This window comes from Argiope bruennichi, chromosome 5 (genome assembly GCF_947563725.1).
Source record: "Argiope bruennichi chromosome 5, qqArgBrue1.1, whole genome shotgun sequence".
In the NCBI taxonomy this organism is placed as follows: Eukaryota; Metazoa; Arthropoda; class Arachnida; order Araneae; family Araneidae; genus Argiope; species Argiope bruennichi.
Window position 1 is genome coordinate 26,796,771 of NC_079155.1, and position 17,410 is coordinate 26,814,180.

Consider the following 17,410-nt stretch of genomic DNA (forward strand, 5'->3'; position numbering starts at 1 on the left):
TTCAGACTCTGAAACGTAATTCATCAAAATCTCGAGATTAATTTTTTTTTTTTTTTTTTTTTTTTTTTTTTTTTTTTGACGATTTCAATATTTTCTTTACACTTTTGGTGCAAGAAAAAAAATTGTTTTAAATGATATATTTTAGGCTATTTGAGTCAATAAATGCATTTCGAAAAAAGTTGCGATTTTAAACTTTTTATTTCGTTACTAAGTCGTTTCAATGATGCAATATTCTTAACATTGTAGCATTAAAAAATCAATGTTCTGTGACTAAAACTGTACTGTTCTGTATGAAATATTAAAAATCAATATTTCAAACAAATTTTACAAATGAATCCGAGACGTCGAGATGAGATTTTAAGGGACCATTCACTTAACTAAAATTATGTATAGCTGTGTTATTTTTTCAAACTGTTCCTTAAAATACATTTGTAAATGATCCCATTTAAGCTAAACAGCCATAACTCGGTCAATATCAATCATAAAATAGCCAGATTTTTTTTATCATACATTTTAGAATATCGACAATTTTTATTGACTAAATATGATTGATAAGACAAGGGGACCATATAAAAAGTAAGATTTCATAACTATTTGAGAAATATCTTTATTGGCTTAAACAACATAAAATATGTCGGCGTTCTGGCATAGGGGTAGCGTGTCTTCCCCGTGTTCTGGGCGTCCTGGGTTCGAGTCCCTTTACGGGCATGGTTGTTCTTCCTCCGTTCTATCTGTGAATGTGCCCCCCTGTAAAAAGGGGTTGTGCAGGCGAATGAGATGTGTGAGTAGCTAAGACGTACTCTTGGCCCTAGTTGGCGCTACTAAAACAAGAGACGCTCCCTTGGCTTGCACATGGCAAGTGCCATTATAAACAACAACAACATAAAATATAATTATTCTATGTTTTAAAACATTTTTTTTCAAAGTCAAACTGTGTCTATTCTAATGGACTGCGATAAGAATGAACACCTATATATGAAAAAATGTATGCATGTGAACTTTGGATATAAATTTTAAATTCCTGAATTCAAAGCCTCTCAATTATGTATGTCCATAAATTACTTATCAAAATAAAACGATAAAGCAATTATTAATAAAAATATAGGACATTGATTAAATACAAGTGATACTAGTTAATTTTCAGCGCCAATTGTAGCCAAAAAATTTAATCTGTTTTTCATTTTTATTTAATCTTTTAAGGATGTTGTGGTGAATTGCACAGTCACCAATGTGCAAGTCTGAGGTTCGAACTCGCAACATTAGGGTTCATAGCCGAGTAACAAAACCACTAGACAAAAGTGTACACTCGTGTCCGGAAGTTGTTATCTGGCTTATGAAGTTACCATCACAATACTCCCCCACCAGTAAGTCGGTGGAGTTTATCGCACCAATTATGGCGAGCGACGAGCGTGATTATCTCGCCATAACACTTGGCGCTACTCAACTGGGTACAGGCCCATTTAGACAACAGCTAATAACTACTAAATACATCACCACTCAACAGCCATATCGTTCGTCTCACCTCCGACTCACTGGAGGGAGAGTACTGTGGTGAATAGTATATAAGCCAGTCAACAACTACGCTACAAGAGCGTATGCTTTTGTATCCTGGTTTAGTTACTGGACTGCGAACCACAAGATTCCAGGTTCTATCCTCACGCATTCCCAATTCACTAAAATGTATATATCTGGAAAATAAGTGTATGAGGAATGCGATTTATCAAGACGATAATTTATTTTTGTATCTGACGCAATTTTTAAAAAAATTATTTCAGATATGCAAAAAGCTTATGCACCTGGTAGGTACAGAACGCAACTCCTTTAAAAAAATTAGACAAAAGTAACAAAAAATTTTAACTAGTAGAATTTCTGATTTTTTTAAATTTTATTTCTGAGCCAATAATAACGTGCTGTTGATAAAAGGATATCTTGTTTTTCTTTTGCCACAATGATTTTCAGACTCAAAACCGTAACTGTTTCCTTATACATTTATTTTGAAATCTCAGTTGGATTATAAGCAAGAATTATTTGTTAGGAACCTAAAACGATATTTTAAACATGTTCCACAGATATCGGCCATTAAGGCCACTGCTAGAACAAAGAAAAATCATAAAGAAAAAGAGTATTGAAATGGACAAGGAGTCAAAATGTAGCAGTTCCGAATCTGATGATTTAGAAGATATGTACAAGGAAAGGCCCAATTTCGAGAATTATGCATATCCTAATGATTACTGGAAGCTTGTGAAATCCATAAAATATTTCACTTATGGTAGACCGTTAATAACTACGATAGCTCTTATTACAACTTACGAATGTAATTTTCAAGATCCTATCATGTTAAAATATTTAGATGATTACCGTATAGTTGGCATTTTATTGAACTTCCTGCAAAGCACAGATAAACGAGTTCAGACAGTTTCACTTAGATTTTTAAGGAACTTAAGCAAAATTCGAGCGCTCCGGCACGAAATAGTTTATCTGGGAGGAGTGAGGTGCATGGTTAGATTATTGATGGAAGCTCAAATCGACCTAAAGCAAGCAGCCGCTGAAACAATAACTTCTGTTGCTGATTTCCATAAAGCTTGGTCAGCTGTTCGTCAAGCAGGAGGTATACCATTATTAGTAAATATGATGTATGTTTCTCAGGCTCTTTTATTTGAAGATCCACAAACTTTGAGTGAACAGTTAATCGCGGTTATAAAAGCCGCAGAAGCTGCAGCTGAAACTCTGTTTGTCGTGTGCCAGTGTCGCAAAAACCAAATTGAATTTCTGCTGAGCGGAGCTTTAAAAGGTTGCCAAAACATTCTCAAGACCCCACACGTCCGCTTGTGCACGTACGTTTTGCAAATCATTCAGAAATGTGCTTCACAAAAGTGTATTCGAAAGGCCATAAAAAATTCAAATATGCTCGAAGATTTCCGAGTCCATTTTTACAGTGACGATCAAAAGTTAATGCAAGCTGCAGCTCAAGCAGCTTTCAAATGTGCCGAAGGCGAAGAATCGAAACGCTTCTTCGGCAAGGCAGGATTCGTCGATAAATTGTACGAAATAATTCAGACTTCAGCCTTCCACACGGATTACAACCTCATGGCCTCTGTTTCAGGAGCACTAAGGAAATGTGCTGAAAATGAGGACAACGTGAAGAGCATTCAAGCCTTGAATGCAGCACCGCTACTAATCCAACTTTTAAGTTCTCAACCAAAAACTGTACAAGAAAACTTAGTCGCATGTATTAGCTGCTGTCTGTCCAATCCTCAGATTCGGACAACGGTGAGGAAAAACAATGGCATTGAAGCTCTGATTGGACTTTTACATACAACACACCCACCACTGATAATGCATTTAAATAAAGCTTTGGCTACAGCTTCTGCTGATAATGAGTGTTTGATGATAATAGAGAAAATGGATGCCTTGCGTTTGATTTGGTCCTATCTGAAACATGAGAACCCATCTGTAAAGGCAAATGCTGCTTGGCAATTGGCTTCGATTCTGAAGAACGTAGATCATTCCTCTAGATATGTGCGATCTTTAGTAGGAGGGATCCAAGTGCTGATGGAATGCTTACAAACTAATCACACCCGTGTATTAACCTCCATATGTGCATTGATAGTAGTCTTAAGCAAAGAGGCAGACAATTTAAGGATATTAACGAACTATCAGGTAGTTGAGAATCTTTCGAGATTGACAGGTACCAAATGCCGCCGGCTTAGGTATCATCTTTGTATGGCCATAACAGCTTGTTGTCCTTACAGGAACAATCGCGAGGAATTCGCGAAAAGGAGAATAGTGTATCCTTTAATGAAAATGTTGAAAAGTAAATCAGCAGTGGTGAAAGGAGCTGCTACCCATGCTCTTTATCAACTGGCGCATATAGCACGATGGTGCGCTGCTATGTACAATACTTCCGGGGTGTATGAAGTGCTCTTGAATGAAATGAGAAGCAAAGATCGAGATGTGCAAGAATCAGCTGCAGGAATTATTCAGAAAATGCGCATTTTTGCTCTCAATCGAGATGGAAATGTCCCGCAATGGTTAATCGAAAAACATTCTACTTCTTTACATTGAACAGTGAGCTTTATGTCAAATTAAACAAGCTGATATGAAATACTTCCCATATTGCGAAGAATTTATTTTACTCAATTCAGAAAACAGCAAGAGAATTTTAGATTAAACAATGGAGCTTGCATATTATCCGCATGCCAGAGTTTAATTGCAATAATAATGAAAAATAAATACCATTACCAAGGACCACATTTTTAGTAACTAATATTTGACAACGGCGCGGGATTATAAAAGTACCGAAAATTATAAAAAAATCTTCCCAAGTAAAGACTGCAAAGTAACTGATTTTGAAAAAAAAAACTAATTAAAATTTAATAAATTTAAAAAATAAAAAATTTGATGAACTTGTAAGCAATAGCAATAAATAAAATCTAGCAGTTTCGATAAAACACTTAATATATCGCAATAAAGCTGCAAAATATACAATACAATTCGCTAAGTTTTTAAATTTTTTTTGGGGGGGAGAGGCATTTATCTACTTTATTATGCTGCTTTACATCGCCAAAGTAGAAGGTACACAACTCAAACACAATCCTAACCAAATCTTTGCCTATAAAAGTTCAACAGGGCAAAAACACGCGAGTTCGCAAATTGTACAGACTAAGTCTATGGCAAAGGATACCGACGTGCTCTGATTGGTTTATGGTTTAAGCCTTGGCATCTTTTTGGCAATGTTTTGCCTTGGCATCTTTGGCAATATATTTTTATAAAAATAAATAAAATATGTGAATCCCCCCCCCCTTTTTTTACGGTTTTTATGTAATATTAATCTGGAACACATATACAGCAGAAAAGATCAAATCCTGAAACCTAAATTCAGGAAATATAAAAATTACAATTTATTAAAAATATTTTTTGTGTGTGTTTCTTCTTAATATTATTTTGATATAACTAAAAAAATTATCTACGAAATCACATATTGCGTTAAAGCTTACATATTTATACGTTTTGGACATTAAGTAATCATATCCCCATATGTAGTTGATGGGAAAGTAACAAACGTTCAGCAACAAGTTTCAATGACTGCATAAATTATCTAATAAAGGCCGCAAATCATAGAAAGATAAGAATTATTTAATTGCTGCATTATATGTTGAGTAATTACTTTCATATAGTTTTTATACTTCTGTGCATAAACAAATTAGTTACTTGTATTACTAGTATTATTAGTAATATTTATTATTATTATTAATAATTAGTAGTACTAGTATTACTAGTAATATTCAGAGAAAACAATCATATTAATAATAATTAGATCGTGTTGATATTCACTCGTATCTTCCATAAAACTAATGAAAGTTACAAGGTTTGTGCCAAATAAGCAAAAACTACACTATTATGAGAGCAAAACATTGCCAAAAAGATGCCAAGGCTTAAACCATAAACCAATCAGAGCACGGCGGTATCCTTTGCCATAGACTTAGTCTGTACAATTTGCGAACTCGCCAAAAACACTGGTAAATAAGTCAGCAAAAGAGTTGCCAGAAAAACTACTCTGCATACGGCATTTCAGAGATTTGATGAAATAAAGTTGCTGAGAGTATTAAAACCCATCCTTCCCCTTCATTTAAGATAACTGAAAAAACAATGTATGGACTTATTTAGCTAATAAAAAAAATTTAGAAATAAAAAAAAAAATTGAATTTTAAGTAACTAAATTAAGCTTATAGCCGATATTGTATGATAGTACTTGAAGTGATTAGTCATATGCTATTGAGGAACTTTTAGTTTAATTACATGCCATTAGCGAAGTTTAACTATATATCATTGGTACACACAGAAAACATGAAATGCTTGGCGATGAATCGTTCGTTGTACTAAATATGATATCATGGCATGTTTGGCGATTTATCACTGGTATGCTGTTAATACACTAGTATCATTTTAATATTACATTACTATGAGATTCAAGGATCCTGCGAAAAACACTTGAATACTGACGAATTTACGTCTATCACTTCTAACTGTAATTTCTACCGCAAGTCTATTAAATACACAATCCATTGGCTATCGAATTTATTCCATTAATTCAATTTTTACAGCGGAAGTTTTAACAGTCAGTCAAACCGCTGTGAATTTGAAATTCTGGAGGAAAAAAAATTGACTGTTTTTGACAAATACTTTCTCTGTCTTTCAAGAATTGAACAGCTTTTATAAGAAATCTTCGAGAGTTATGCATAGAATAACTAAAATAATAAGGATAAAACTCAATCAGAAAATAGCAGTGGATTAGTCTTCAGGGCATTCGATATGCACAAAATTTATCAAACTAACAAGTACTTAGAAATTCTAGAAGATATTTCTTCCATTCTTTTCCTGATCTTTGGCTTAAAAATAGTACATATTAACAACACTCCTCATTACCCGGATGATAACTACCTCAGCTCTAAATTTAGACTTTGTAACAATCCTTTATTGCCTCTCCAACTAGGAAAACGACACTGAATACATTCAAGTGCAATATTCAAATCCAAGGACAAACTTTTGAAACAAGCTTACACTTATTAATGAAAAAATTTCGTCTTTTAAAATTTTGCTGTAATGCGATATTTGAATTTTTTTTTCAATCCTTGAAGCTTTTTGAGGTCTATTAACTGTGACTCTCTGGCATCATGAGATGACAGCCTTTGTTGCTAAAATTTCCAATTTATTCATTTTAACAATAAGAACTGAGGAATTCAATATTAAATGAACACATTCGAACTACTTAAGTTCCACTATATAATATAACTTTGAAGCAAATAAGTCTCGCATAAAATATAAATTTCAAAATATATACCTAAAACAGAAATAAGTAATAATAATTACGATATTACAAAAAAATTAATGTAAAACATTAAATGAGCCTCTTTCTATTTCCTTATGTTTAAACACTGCTATTTAAAACAAGTAACTAAATTCGTTCAGAATGAAATTTCGAATTAAGTCTTTCAATTATGCCGTCAAAGAATTTCAATATTTTTTATAAAGAAGAAATAATAAACGAAATTTCTAAGCTAAAATACATTAAAATGAATGAAAAAGAGAAATTAACTTCCTTTATTGAGAATCTTTTGAGTTCTGGTACGCTACAAGTAGGGATTGCAATACCGGACCAAAATTTCAATACCGGTATTCGGTATTTTTCAGATCTTAATACCGGGATACCGGTTTTAATACCGGTATTAGAAATTTTAGAAAAATAAAGAAACACAGGTGTTTCTTTGTTTTATTTGCCAGTTTCATTAGAGAGTGTAAATGTTACAAAAAATAATTTGTAACTTATAAAATATATCAGTATATAAAGAGTCGCAAAAAAGTAAAGGAACATCTTATTTATTTAAATCAAAAAAAAAAAGTGTAAATATCACTATTCAGTCTGTGGTACTATTAAAATTTTTTGAAATTTGATAATAAAAAACATAATGCATCAATTGTACTATCATTAAGCCTGAGAAGTAATTTTGTGAAAAAATTACCAGCTGTTAAAAACGCTGTTTCGGCATCTACGCTAGTTAGCAATGCGCGATATACTTTTTCCAAGTATTTACCTCTAAATCCCTCATCTTCAAATAAATCGATTTCTCGTCGGATGGTTTTGGATATAGCTGATTTCTGTATTGTAATTTGGTTCTTTGAAATTTTTATCTATCGCTAATTCTAATTTTTGTTCAAGAGACAATTCATTTTCACTATCGACATTAGTGTCATCATAATCTTCGATAAGTGAACCGTATTCTTCTGAATGTGTATAGGTTTGTGGGTAAAAACATTTAAGAAAATTTACTCTAAACTTAATCAGATTTGAATTGTTCTTTTATTTTCTTCTTTTTCATTTTCATTTTTAAAATCATTATAATTATGTAAATACCATAAGACATTTTCTATTTCGGTATGCCTTTCTTCTGTGTGATTTTTCAATGTAATATATAATTCTTCAGATAGTGATGTGTGCTGTTCTTTCAGTGACTGCAACATGAAATTTATTGTTGCATTAGCTGTTAATAAATTAGAATCTCTCTGACATAATGCATCCACAGTTAGTTTTATTGGAAGTAGAGCTGTTGCAGTTCTGGATATTGAGTCGAATTCACTATCTGGAAAATTAATTTACGAGTTGAAGTCGATTATTGCTTCTTGAATTGGATTTCTTAGTTTCAAAAATCGTTCCATCATTAGGAGTAAACTGTTTCAACGTGTTTTAGAATCTAATATTAACATATATTCTGTTTTATTTTCAGTTAGTATATATTTTAGTAATATGTCATTTTTTATAGGGGAACGTTTAAATATCTTAACAATTTTTTGAACTTTATAAACTATAGGAAGCAATTCGTGATTGGTTGATATTTCATCCTCATTAGAAATATCTTCTTCAGCAATGAGATTGTCATTATTTTCATTGTCAATATCACTCACTCTCACTCTTACTCTCTTCAAAGTTGGAATCCGAAGTTTCTATATCCACAGTATTTGGATTCTTCTGTTCTTTATTTTTTGATATCTATTACTCCTAATTGAATTCTATCAGCATAAAACAATTGCTGATTTGCACGAATCAACTTTCTAACTTTGTTCATAACTGTTGCTCCATCCGTCGTTATGGATGCAATATTTTCTTTCAGGGATAATCCGTTTCGCTAATTTAGATTTAAGCAATTAAGCCATTAATTTCGTCTGTTAGGGAGATATAAAAGCAAAAACGTATACTATTTTGCTATGTTGGCGATTTCTGAACATTTAGTGGAGACAATTTTAAAAATTTCTAGTAAATACCGAAAAACCGGTATTTAAACTTGTGAATACCGGTATTACAAAATCGTACAAATAGCTCAAAATACTGGTATTCGGTATCCCGGTATTGCAATCCCTAGCTACAAGCTAAATAATCACATTACGCAGCACCAGAGTAAGCTCTTTAAGGGCCTTTAGGAATGCAAGCCTTACCTTTTTTTTTTCGCTTAGCCAGTTTTCAAGACTAAACATTTTTTAATAGATTTTTTTGATTTAATCTCGATATAAGTAATTTAAATGGACAAATTTTGACTAAATGAAATAAAAAGAATCATCTAATTAAAATTCACCTCCAAAAGAATTATTTCTAGTATCTCACAAATAAAAAAAAACAAATGTAAAAGCAATTTTAAACAAAATGAAAAATAACAAGACTTTTTAACACATTCTAAATAATATTTAGTAATATTATTTAGCATTTTTTTTTTTTAGTTATAAGAGAATAGTTATAAGCCAATAAGGAATGTTGTTAAAATAATATTTAAGTTATTGTTTTAGTTTGATTTCAGCTTCAATTTCGAATGCATGACCCTTATAGATTAAATGAATACACAAAATTAAATTTACCTGAAAATATTGCGCACAAATCCCCTACCCAACCAATCTTGGTGCATCTAGGTAGATACCCGCATAATCTATTTAATAAACCTGTTCTGATAAGCAATTGTTCTTTTGACAATTTAGAATTATTTTAAATATTAATAATAAAGAGGTAAAATAAGAAAAAAAAGGAAGAGTATTTGTGTATTAACCATATGCCCTTAATACACATAATTAATAATACTTTATTAATTATGCAATAATATAATCAATAAATAATAGGAAAAAAAACTCAACCTGCCAAAGATGTCATGTTAGTCTATTGATTATATTCATCAGTAGCATGCAATTAATACACAAGTACCTAAGAAATACTTTAACTGATCTTAATTTTAATATTATATAACATTATTATTATTCAATTTTGTTGGTGAGAAACAGACTAAAATAGTCATTTAATCAGAAATGCAACATATTTTATTTTCACTTTTACATGTTTAATCAAATGCCAAAATATTGTACAATAAATTTAATTATTTACAAATATTATAAGGTATCTTATGAATCACACAACGATTGCTTTATACATTAAATGTATTCACAATGCAATTTTCAATGCATTTCTCAAAGAATGCCATTACCCATAGCTAGATATAGCTAATTCATTTGAATCCAGATATTTACTATTTACTTTATATGACCGACTCTCTTTGAAATTATTTTTTCTCTCAATAGTATAAATCAACAGCTGAATCAAATTGTAATGAGAAATCCAGTACGTAAATGGCTGGTTTATTAATGCTGGTGAATTTCTTAATTCTTTAAAATTATCTTTAACAATGTCAAAGTTATATAGTATTATTCCTAATCCCTTGTAAATCTGTTGCTTAGTTACACCAGCTCCAAGTAAGAAATGCACAATTTGTGTAGTATTAGCTAAACAAGCATTATGTGCATTGGGAAATTCACGTAGTTTGTGTGAAACATCATTAGTACTGCACTTGAAAAATTCAGCAAGGTACTGGCATACATCATCTACATTTGAGCGACTTTTGCTGAAAGAAAGATAATTCTGAAAGTTTGAATTTGTAGCAATAAAAGCATTAATAGATCGAGGTAAATCTAATGCTTTTAGAGCCTCTAGCCGAGTGTTCAAATTGCCATAATGATAAACCAGCCATAAAAATTTCTTGTAAGATTTCAATAGTGCAAAATCTTCTGATGTACACAAGTATTCCAATCTTTCTTCCAGAGTTCTTGGAGTAAAACTGATGATTTTTGGACAGTTCAAAACTTGTTTATCGGTGATGTTGAATTTTCTTAATATTTCTTCCACTTCTCGAATGGTATTTATGGATCTTCTCAAAATCAAGGGATACTTCTGAGTCAGTTCAATAATGTCAATACCTAGAATTTCGGGAAGCTTATCTAAAAAATATTCTGCTGTTTCATAATGGACAGAAAGTAGTTTAGGAGCTTGAAAAACCTAAAAAGGACAGAAAAAATGATCTTTTTAAGTAAAGAGATTTTTTTTTTAAAAATCACACTAATAATAATAACCAACAATCCTGTAATTGGCCTATAACATATAATATTTTAAATCACTTAGATATTCTAGCAGAAAAATAACAGAAAGGACAAACAGAAATATAAAACTATATCAATTTATGTAAAAGAATTAACTATACTAACACTATAACTCAAAAAGTTTTTCATTCTAAAACCCTTTTTAGGTTTTAAAAAAATGCAATTGTATTTTTATTTGAAAATGTTGCCATATTTCATTATTGGATGACAAATCGTCATTTAACAATTAACACTATACATGAGTTTTCAATTTTAATAATAATACAGTTGCAACAAATGATGAATTTTTTTTTTCAAAGCTAGCATAAACAGAAGACCATTTATAAAGCACTAATAGAAAATAAAAAAATAAAAAATCCATTCTTTTGTTTCCCCTTATAAAACACTGAGAATTTAGAGAGGCAGTATTGTTTGTGAAATGACAAAATAAGAAAATAAAACATTAATAAATGGCCAATAAAAAATCAATTTGAAATAATTGCTGCATAAATTAAAAAAAAATTTGAATCAAAATAATTTTTATAACTGATTTTGGTTACAAAATAGTTTGGTTTTGGTGTAAATTCTGAAAGAAAGAGATGAGAAAATCTTATTGGTAGTATTTGGGTGCCATGATCCATAGTTTTAAGCACTATACTTTAGAAAACGTATCAATTTCTAATAAACAGAAAATCATCTTAATTTATTGGAGATTAAAATTCTCACATGTAAATCAAATAAAGTTCTATGAAGTTTTTAAAAACACTGTTTTATTTTACTCTGCACCCGCTAGAAAAAAATATCTCATCTGCAAATGTAAAAAAAAAAAAAAAAAAAGGAAAGAAAGAAATTTTTGAAAAAGAAATAAAATGCACAATTTCTGAAAAATAAAAATTATCCCAAGAAATGTAACTCTGGCACATCTTTGAAGAATGAATGAGAAAATATCAAATGCAATTTCGAAAGAGAAAATAGAATACACGGAATAATTAATTTCAGCAAAAAGTAGCATAATATAGAAAGGAGAGACAAATATTTTTATACTGAAGTTTCTACCAGGTTACATAAAAATATATTTCAGGACTTGAAATATATAGAGAAAGGTTAAAAGATGTGAAAATTCTGTATACAGGAGTTATTGTGATTTCAGTATATCCAGAATTCCCAGTTCTTTTATTTCTAAATTATGTGATTTCCTGAGTTTGAAAAATGTTCTCATTAGAATTCTTATAATTTGCCTTTAGCAAATATATCATTCAGAGATTAATTCATTGGCACAAGGAAATATGATGACATATTTGTCTTCTAAAGCTAAATCAAAAACTTCCACTCTTTCTCTTTTGATTTGTTTAAGAAGTCAATATAATTCATAAATTTGCCAAAGAATTTTCAATTAGCATATACCAACTGTTAATCAATTCTGAAGTCAAAGTAATGTCACTGAGAAATTTTTAGCTTTTTGTTTTGATTTATTTTTGTGTAGAGTAAGATATTTGGAAGTAATTATTTTGTAATATTACACTATATTAAAAAAAAAAATCTTTTAACATATATTTATTAAAAAATTTTTAAAGACTTTTTTATTGATTTTTTTTTGGTTACTTTTCTTAACAAAAAAAAAAAAAAAAAAAAATGAAATTGAATTTTACTTAACAGTTATCATAAAATAGAATTTTAAAAAAAATATTGAAATCTATGCTTTCAATTAACTTACATTATTAATCATTAATGTATTAATAACATTTCTGATTAAACTAGAGAGAAACTAAACTATATCAGAATATAACTTAAATGCCTGACTATGAAATATCATTTATTGTCTTTAAACAACTTATTATAAAATTTTAGATTAAAAAGAAACATACTCAAAACCTTATTCAGATAAATTTTATGTATGAAAAATATATAAAAGCAAACTAAGCAGCTGAACCAAATTATTCATTTTCTATCAGCCATTATCTTTTTACGCTCATTTTTCATCTCTATATCAATATTTATTCACCACTTTATTTCAATTTCATATCCAACACCCAGCAATTAAAGCAAAAAAAAAAAAAAAAAAAAACATCAAAATGGCTGAAAGGTCAATCTCATTTTTTTAATACTTAATGCAAACATTCCCCTTTCCCTTCTCTAAAAAAATGCAAATTATAAAAGAAATAAACAACTCTGAGAAAAATATAAAATAATGAAGCGAACGAAGAAACAGATGTCCTAGATGGGCGGTGTCCCAAGTGAGACCATCCAGAAATAAACCACTTTGGTTTGTTCTTAAATTAATTAGAAGCTTCAAAAGAATTATGATTTAAAACCTCATGGATATTGTAAGAAAGAGGGTGACAGATTTTGATAAAATCTCAATTCTTAAGATTTAAAAAAAATTCTCTCATTTCAGGCAAAAAAAAAAAAAAAAAAAAGAGGAATTTTTAATATAAAATTAATATTAAAAAACAATATAAAGTTTATATTTATATATGCCATCTATTCATTATAAAAGAAACCAATTGCACTTTTCCACCAATTCTTTGAGTTTAAAACCATTAGTTTTTTTACAGAAATTCTTAAAATTGGTGCCCCTGAAAGGGTTAAGCTTCAAATTTTGATAATCATATAATTAATACTATTATAAAATAATTAATTATAATATTCATTGTGCAATTGCATTTACTTCACAAATTTTCTTTCGACTCAAGTGGAATTTGAACTTGATATTGAAAAAACTTTAATAAATACAACATTTTTTTTTTGCAGAAATTCAAACATGTCTTTTAAAAATATGACTACAGAAAATTAAATCCTTCAACACTGAAATCTTATTAGTACTGTGTTATAACATTTTTTAATGTTATCATGGAAACTCTCCAAAATTTTCTTTCATTTTTAACTAATTAAAATTTTTAAAAATTACTTAGAGGTGCACATTCTCCCCTTCCAAGGCATATATGTTCCGAATTTGGTAACTGTAGGTTAAACAGTGTAGCCTGTAGAGACTAACATACACATATTCCTCTTTATGATTAGTTTAGATGGAAATGAGACTGGATTATAAAACACTAGATTGATACTAGATTTCCAGTGGCTATAATTTATATTGGAATGGCACTGAATTGCTATTGCTATAATAAACTATGTTAGAATTATATTGATTATCTGTAACTATAATTTACATTAGAAAGACATTGGATTATCACTAATTATATTTTAATTGATACTTACTTTTGGTATTGTAAATTTTAACCTTTGAAATAATAGATCTAACAAATGAGCAGTGTTGGAAACACTTTGTAGTCTTAATGGAGGATATCTACGAAACAACTGATGGGCTTTAGCTAAAGAACAATTCAATTTGGAAGAGATAAACTCAGCATTCATAGCTTCTCTGATCTTCCACATACTGCTGTCATCCTGAAACATTTTCTCTAATCTAAGTTTAATTTCATTTTGATCTGTTAGATCACAGCTTGATAAAAAACTCATGAAATGATCCAACTCATGATGGAAATCAAAATGAATGTTGTTTTCTGCTAGTACTTTTGGAGTTTGCTTGATAATTTGTGGGAACCTGTAACAACAAAATTTTTAGAAATGAATAAATGTTGGCATAATTATTAAAATAAAGTGCACTTAATAAAATGATTTTCAAACTGATTCTTTACATCAACACAACAGTATAACACTTAAAATACTATTTTTACTTTCTAATATACAAAGTATAGAGAAGGCATAATCATCAAAAATAATCGAGCTCGAGATTTTGATGAGTATTCACATTTTTGTAAAATGTCAATCTGTCTGTGGCAAAGATAATTCAAAAACACTTTGAAAGAGATGAATAATAGAGAGATGAATAATGTTTATAGATCAACTTTATAGATTTTTGTCATATTTTGAGCAAAATCTATTAAGAGGAAATCTACCCAAATATAAATTAACATGATAAGTAGAAAACAAAGAGAGCTAAGTAAATAAAATTTGGCACTTTTCCATTAGCCGGTTGCAAATGTCGCCAATTGTGAGCCAAACGTGAATTTGGAGTAAAATATTTGGCAGAGTTCTACATTATTTGGCAATTTTTCATTTGCACCCAGCTAATGGATTGTGAACCAAACAAGAATCTGGCGATTTTTCACTTGTGCCCGGCTAATGGAAAAGTACCTAAAATTTGATACATAAATTTAACATTGAAAATGAAGACATCTATCAAATTTTGAGCCGAATTCAATAAGGGATTGAATGTCTGTGGGTCTGTATTTTCAGAAGCATGTAAACATGATAACTCAAAAAAATAAATATATCAAATATAGTATAAGATTTTGTGACTGCAGTTGAAGTTCAGCATGAAATTTTGGTTTTAAATTTTTGGGAAAAAGAGCACTTCAATTCCCCTTTATTAGAGAGTATGCGAGAAAGTTTTGAGAGACTAAAACTTTCTTTAATATGGTGTCAGATAAATTATTTAAGCAATAAAATACAAATTCATAAAGATGAAGACATGAGGGAGAGAAAATAATTTCTTTACCATTTAAAGTTCACTTTCGCATTTGGTAATAAAATTTTGAAATTCTAACAGTATCATAATGCATGATAAGAAATCTCCAACTACCTTCATCATATAGGTAAAATGAGTGAGCAATCACTACAGAGTTCTGATATGTGAAAAATACCTCTTTAGGGTGTAATCTATGCACAGATCTCTCCTGAAGAAAACTGCTATTATTTTGCCTACTAGAGAAGTAAGAACCTAATTACTTTTCTGGGCAAATTCTCAACCTCATATCGGAAGTATCTCCTTCAAGGTTAAATATTATAGAAAGAATGACTAAATTTTGAAAGGAACAATCCTAACCCTGATATGTATGCAAGATTTAGTTATATTGAAGTTGGTATAAAGAGATTCTTAACAATTAAAATCTTCATTTTTCTTAAAATTTCTTTTTATTATAATATAATTTATAGTAAAAAGATATGCTAATGAATATGATAGCCAAAATAATTGCATTTACACCAGAATGAAGTACATTAGTAAAGTATTACAATTACAATAACAAAAGGAAAATCTAAATACACATTATTAAATATGCTACAAAATGCTATTTTTAATCATTAAATAAGGAGAAAGTAAATTAAGTCATAGATAAAGTAATCTTACTAAGAAAAATATCTGTGAATACATGATTGTTAGTATAACTGGATTAAAAAGCAGCGATCATAGATATAATTACAATAAAAAGTCTAATATTTCTATCACTAAACAAGCAAATACATGATTATTTAAATATCTTTAATTTCAATATAGCATTTACAAATTATTTAGCTTCTTGAACTTGAAAAATTATAATTTAAACTAGCACTTATGTTATAAAATAAATAAGATACCCAATCTATGTTCAAAACAAGTTGGATCTCTAAAAAAATAGCCATATTTTTATAAAACTGAAAAACAGTCAAAAAAATTAAAACAGGTATATAATTTTAGCCATATAAATTACAAGGCTATACAAATAACAAATCCATCAGCTTCTTAAAAAAATAACAGAATACTACAATTGTAGCTTTGAAACATCTCTCAGTCCATAATTTACTAATTTGAACAAAACCATCCTATAGTACATATAAATCACATCACAAAATTCTTAATTTTAAAGCATTTAATTAATATATTAAATTAAATATATTTACAAATTAAAAATTTACATTTTAATTATTATTTTTTACTTATCAAAGTAATCATTTATAACAATGAAAAAAAAATAGAAACGAATTATCCTATAATATTTCACAATATTAAAGTAAAATTTTAAATAAAAGTTTAAATATATATATATATAAACGAAGAAATGAATTTAGACATGAAAAAAACATACGTCAAAATATTATAAGCTGAGAGATTCGAGCATCCCAATTCTTTGAGAGAAAAATATCGATGTTGCAGTAGACTTGATTCTAAGTTCATTAAACAAGGAAATTCGATGACATCACTTAATCTTAAATATTTACTGCAAAAAGTAGCATTTATAATAAATTGTTCGAAATCAAGAGATAAAATATTGTGATTTCTAGAAACTAATTCTCTAGCAGTGTGTTTTGAACAGTCAAGTATTTCAGAGAGTTTCTTCGTTCGAAGTGCAATAATTTCTTTCGGTACAGCATTGTTTTTTAAATTTGTTTGCGATGATTTAAAACGAATATATTTGAAACCAAGAATATTTTTCCTTTTAATTAAATATATTCCAAGATTCAATATTGCAAACATTTTAACACAATCATCCTTTAAAATTCATACGAAATTTAAAATGTAACTTTTGAGATAGGGAACATAAATACTATAATTCTCGTAAAAAATTATGCAAATAATTCTGGCTTGTATTGCAATATTTTCCTAACATTCAAAAACGAAAACATGTGGAGGAGACATGATGTCATTGACGACCAAAACAAATGTAGAGAGAACATAGCGTACTTTTGTCAA

The 17,410-nt window shown here is 29.3% G+C and overlaps 2 protein-coding genes across 2 annotated transcripts; one reads left to right on the plus strand and one right to left on the minus strand.

Annotated features, from left to right (window-relative positions):
• Window positions 1–2,130: 2,130 nt before the first annotated feature.
• Window positions 2,131–4,065, plus strand: LOC129968216 (outer dynein arm-docking complex subunit 2-like). The gene has a single exon (XM_056082070.1). It carries the CDS (start codon window positions 2,131–2,133, stop codon window positions 4,063–4,065), a length of 1,935 nt encoding a protein of 644 aa, XP_055938045.1.
• Window positions 4,066–9,858: 5,793 nt separating this feature from the next.
• On the minus strand, window positions 9,859–17,365 carry LOC129968595 (uncharacterized). Its single transcript, XM_056082652.1, has 3 exons — window positions 16,806–17,365; window positions 14,158–14,503; window positions 9,859–10,861 (listed from the first exon to the last, which is right to left on the minus strand). Exons 1-3 carry the CDS (start codon window positions 17,192–17,194, stop codon window positions 10,013–10,015), a joined length of 1,584 nt encoding a protein of 527 aa, XP_055938627.1. The 5' UTR covers window positions 17,195–17,365; the 3' UTR covers window positions 9,859–10,012.
• Between the last annotated feature and the right edge of the window lie 45 nt (window positions 17,366–17,410).

Excerpts from the sequence above, each read along its gene's own strand:
- LOC129968216 (XM_056082070.1), top strand. The coding sequence starts at position 2,131 with ATGGACAAGGAGTCAAAATGTAGCAGTTCCGAATCTGATGATTTAGAA.
- LOC129968595 (XM_056082652.1), bottom strand. The coding sequence starts at position 17,194 with ATGTTTGCAATATTGAATCTTGGAATATATTTAATTAAAAGGAAAAAT. Across the intron at positions 14,504-16,805 it reads TCAGCTTATAATATTTTGAC|GTTCCCACAAATTATCAAGC; the intron begins GTATGTTTTTTT and ends TTGTTGTTACAG. Across the intron at positions 10,862-14,157 it reads TAAAATTTACAATACCAAAA|GTTTTTCAAGCTCCTAAACT; the intron begins GTAAGTATCAAT and ends TGTCCTTTTTAG.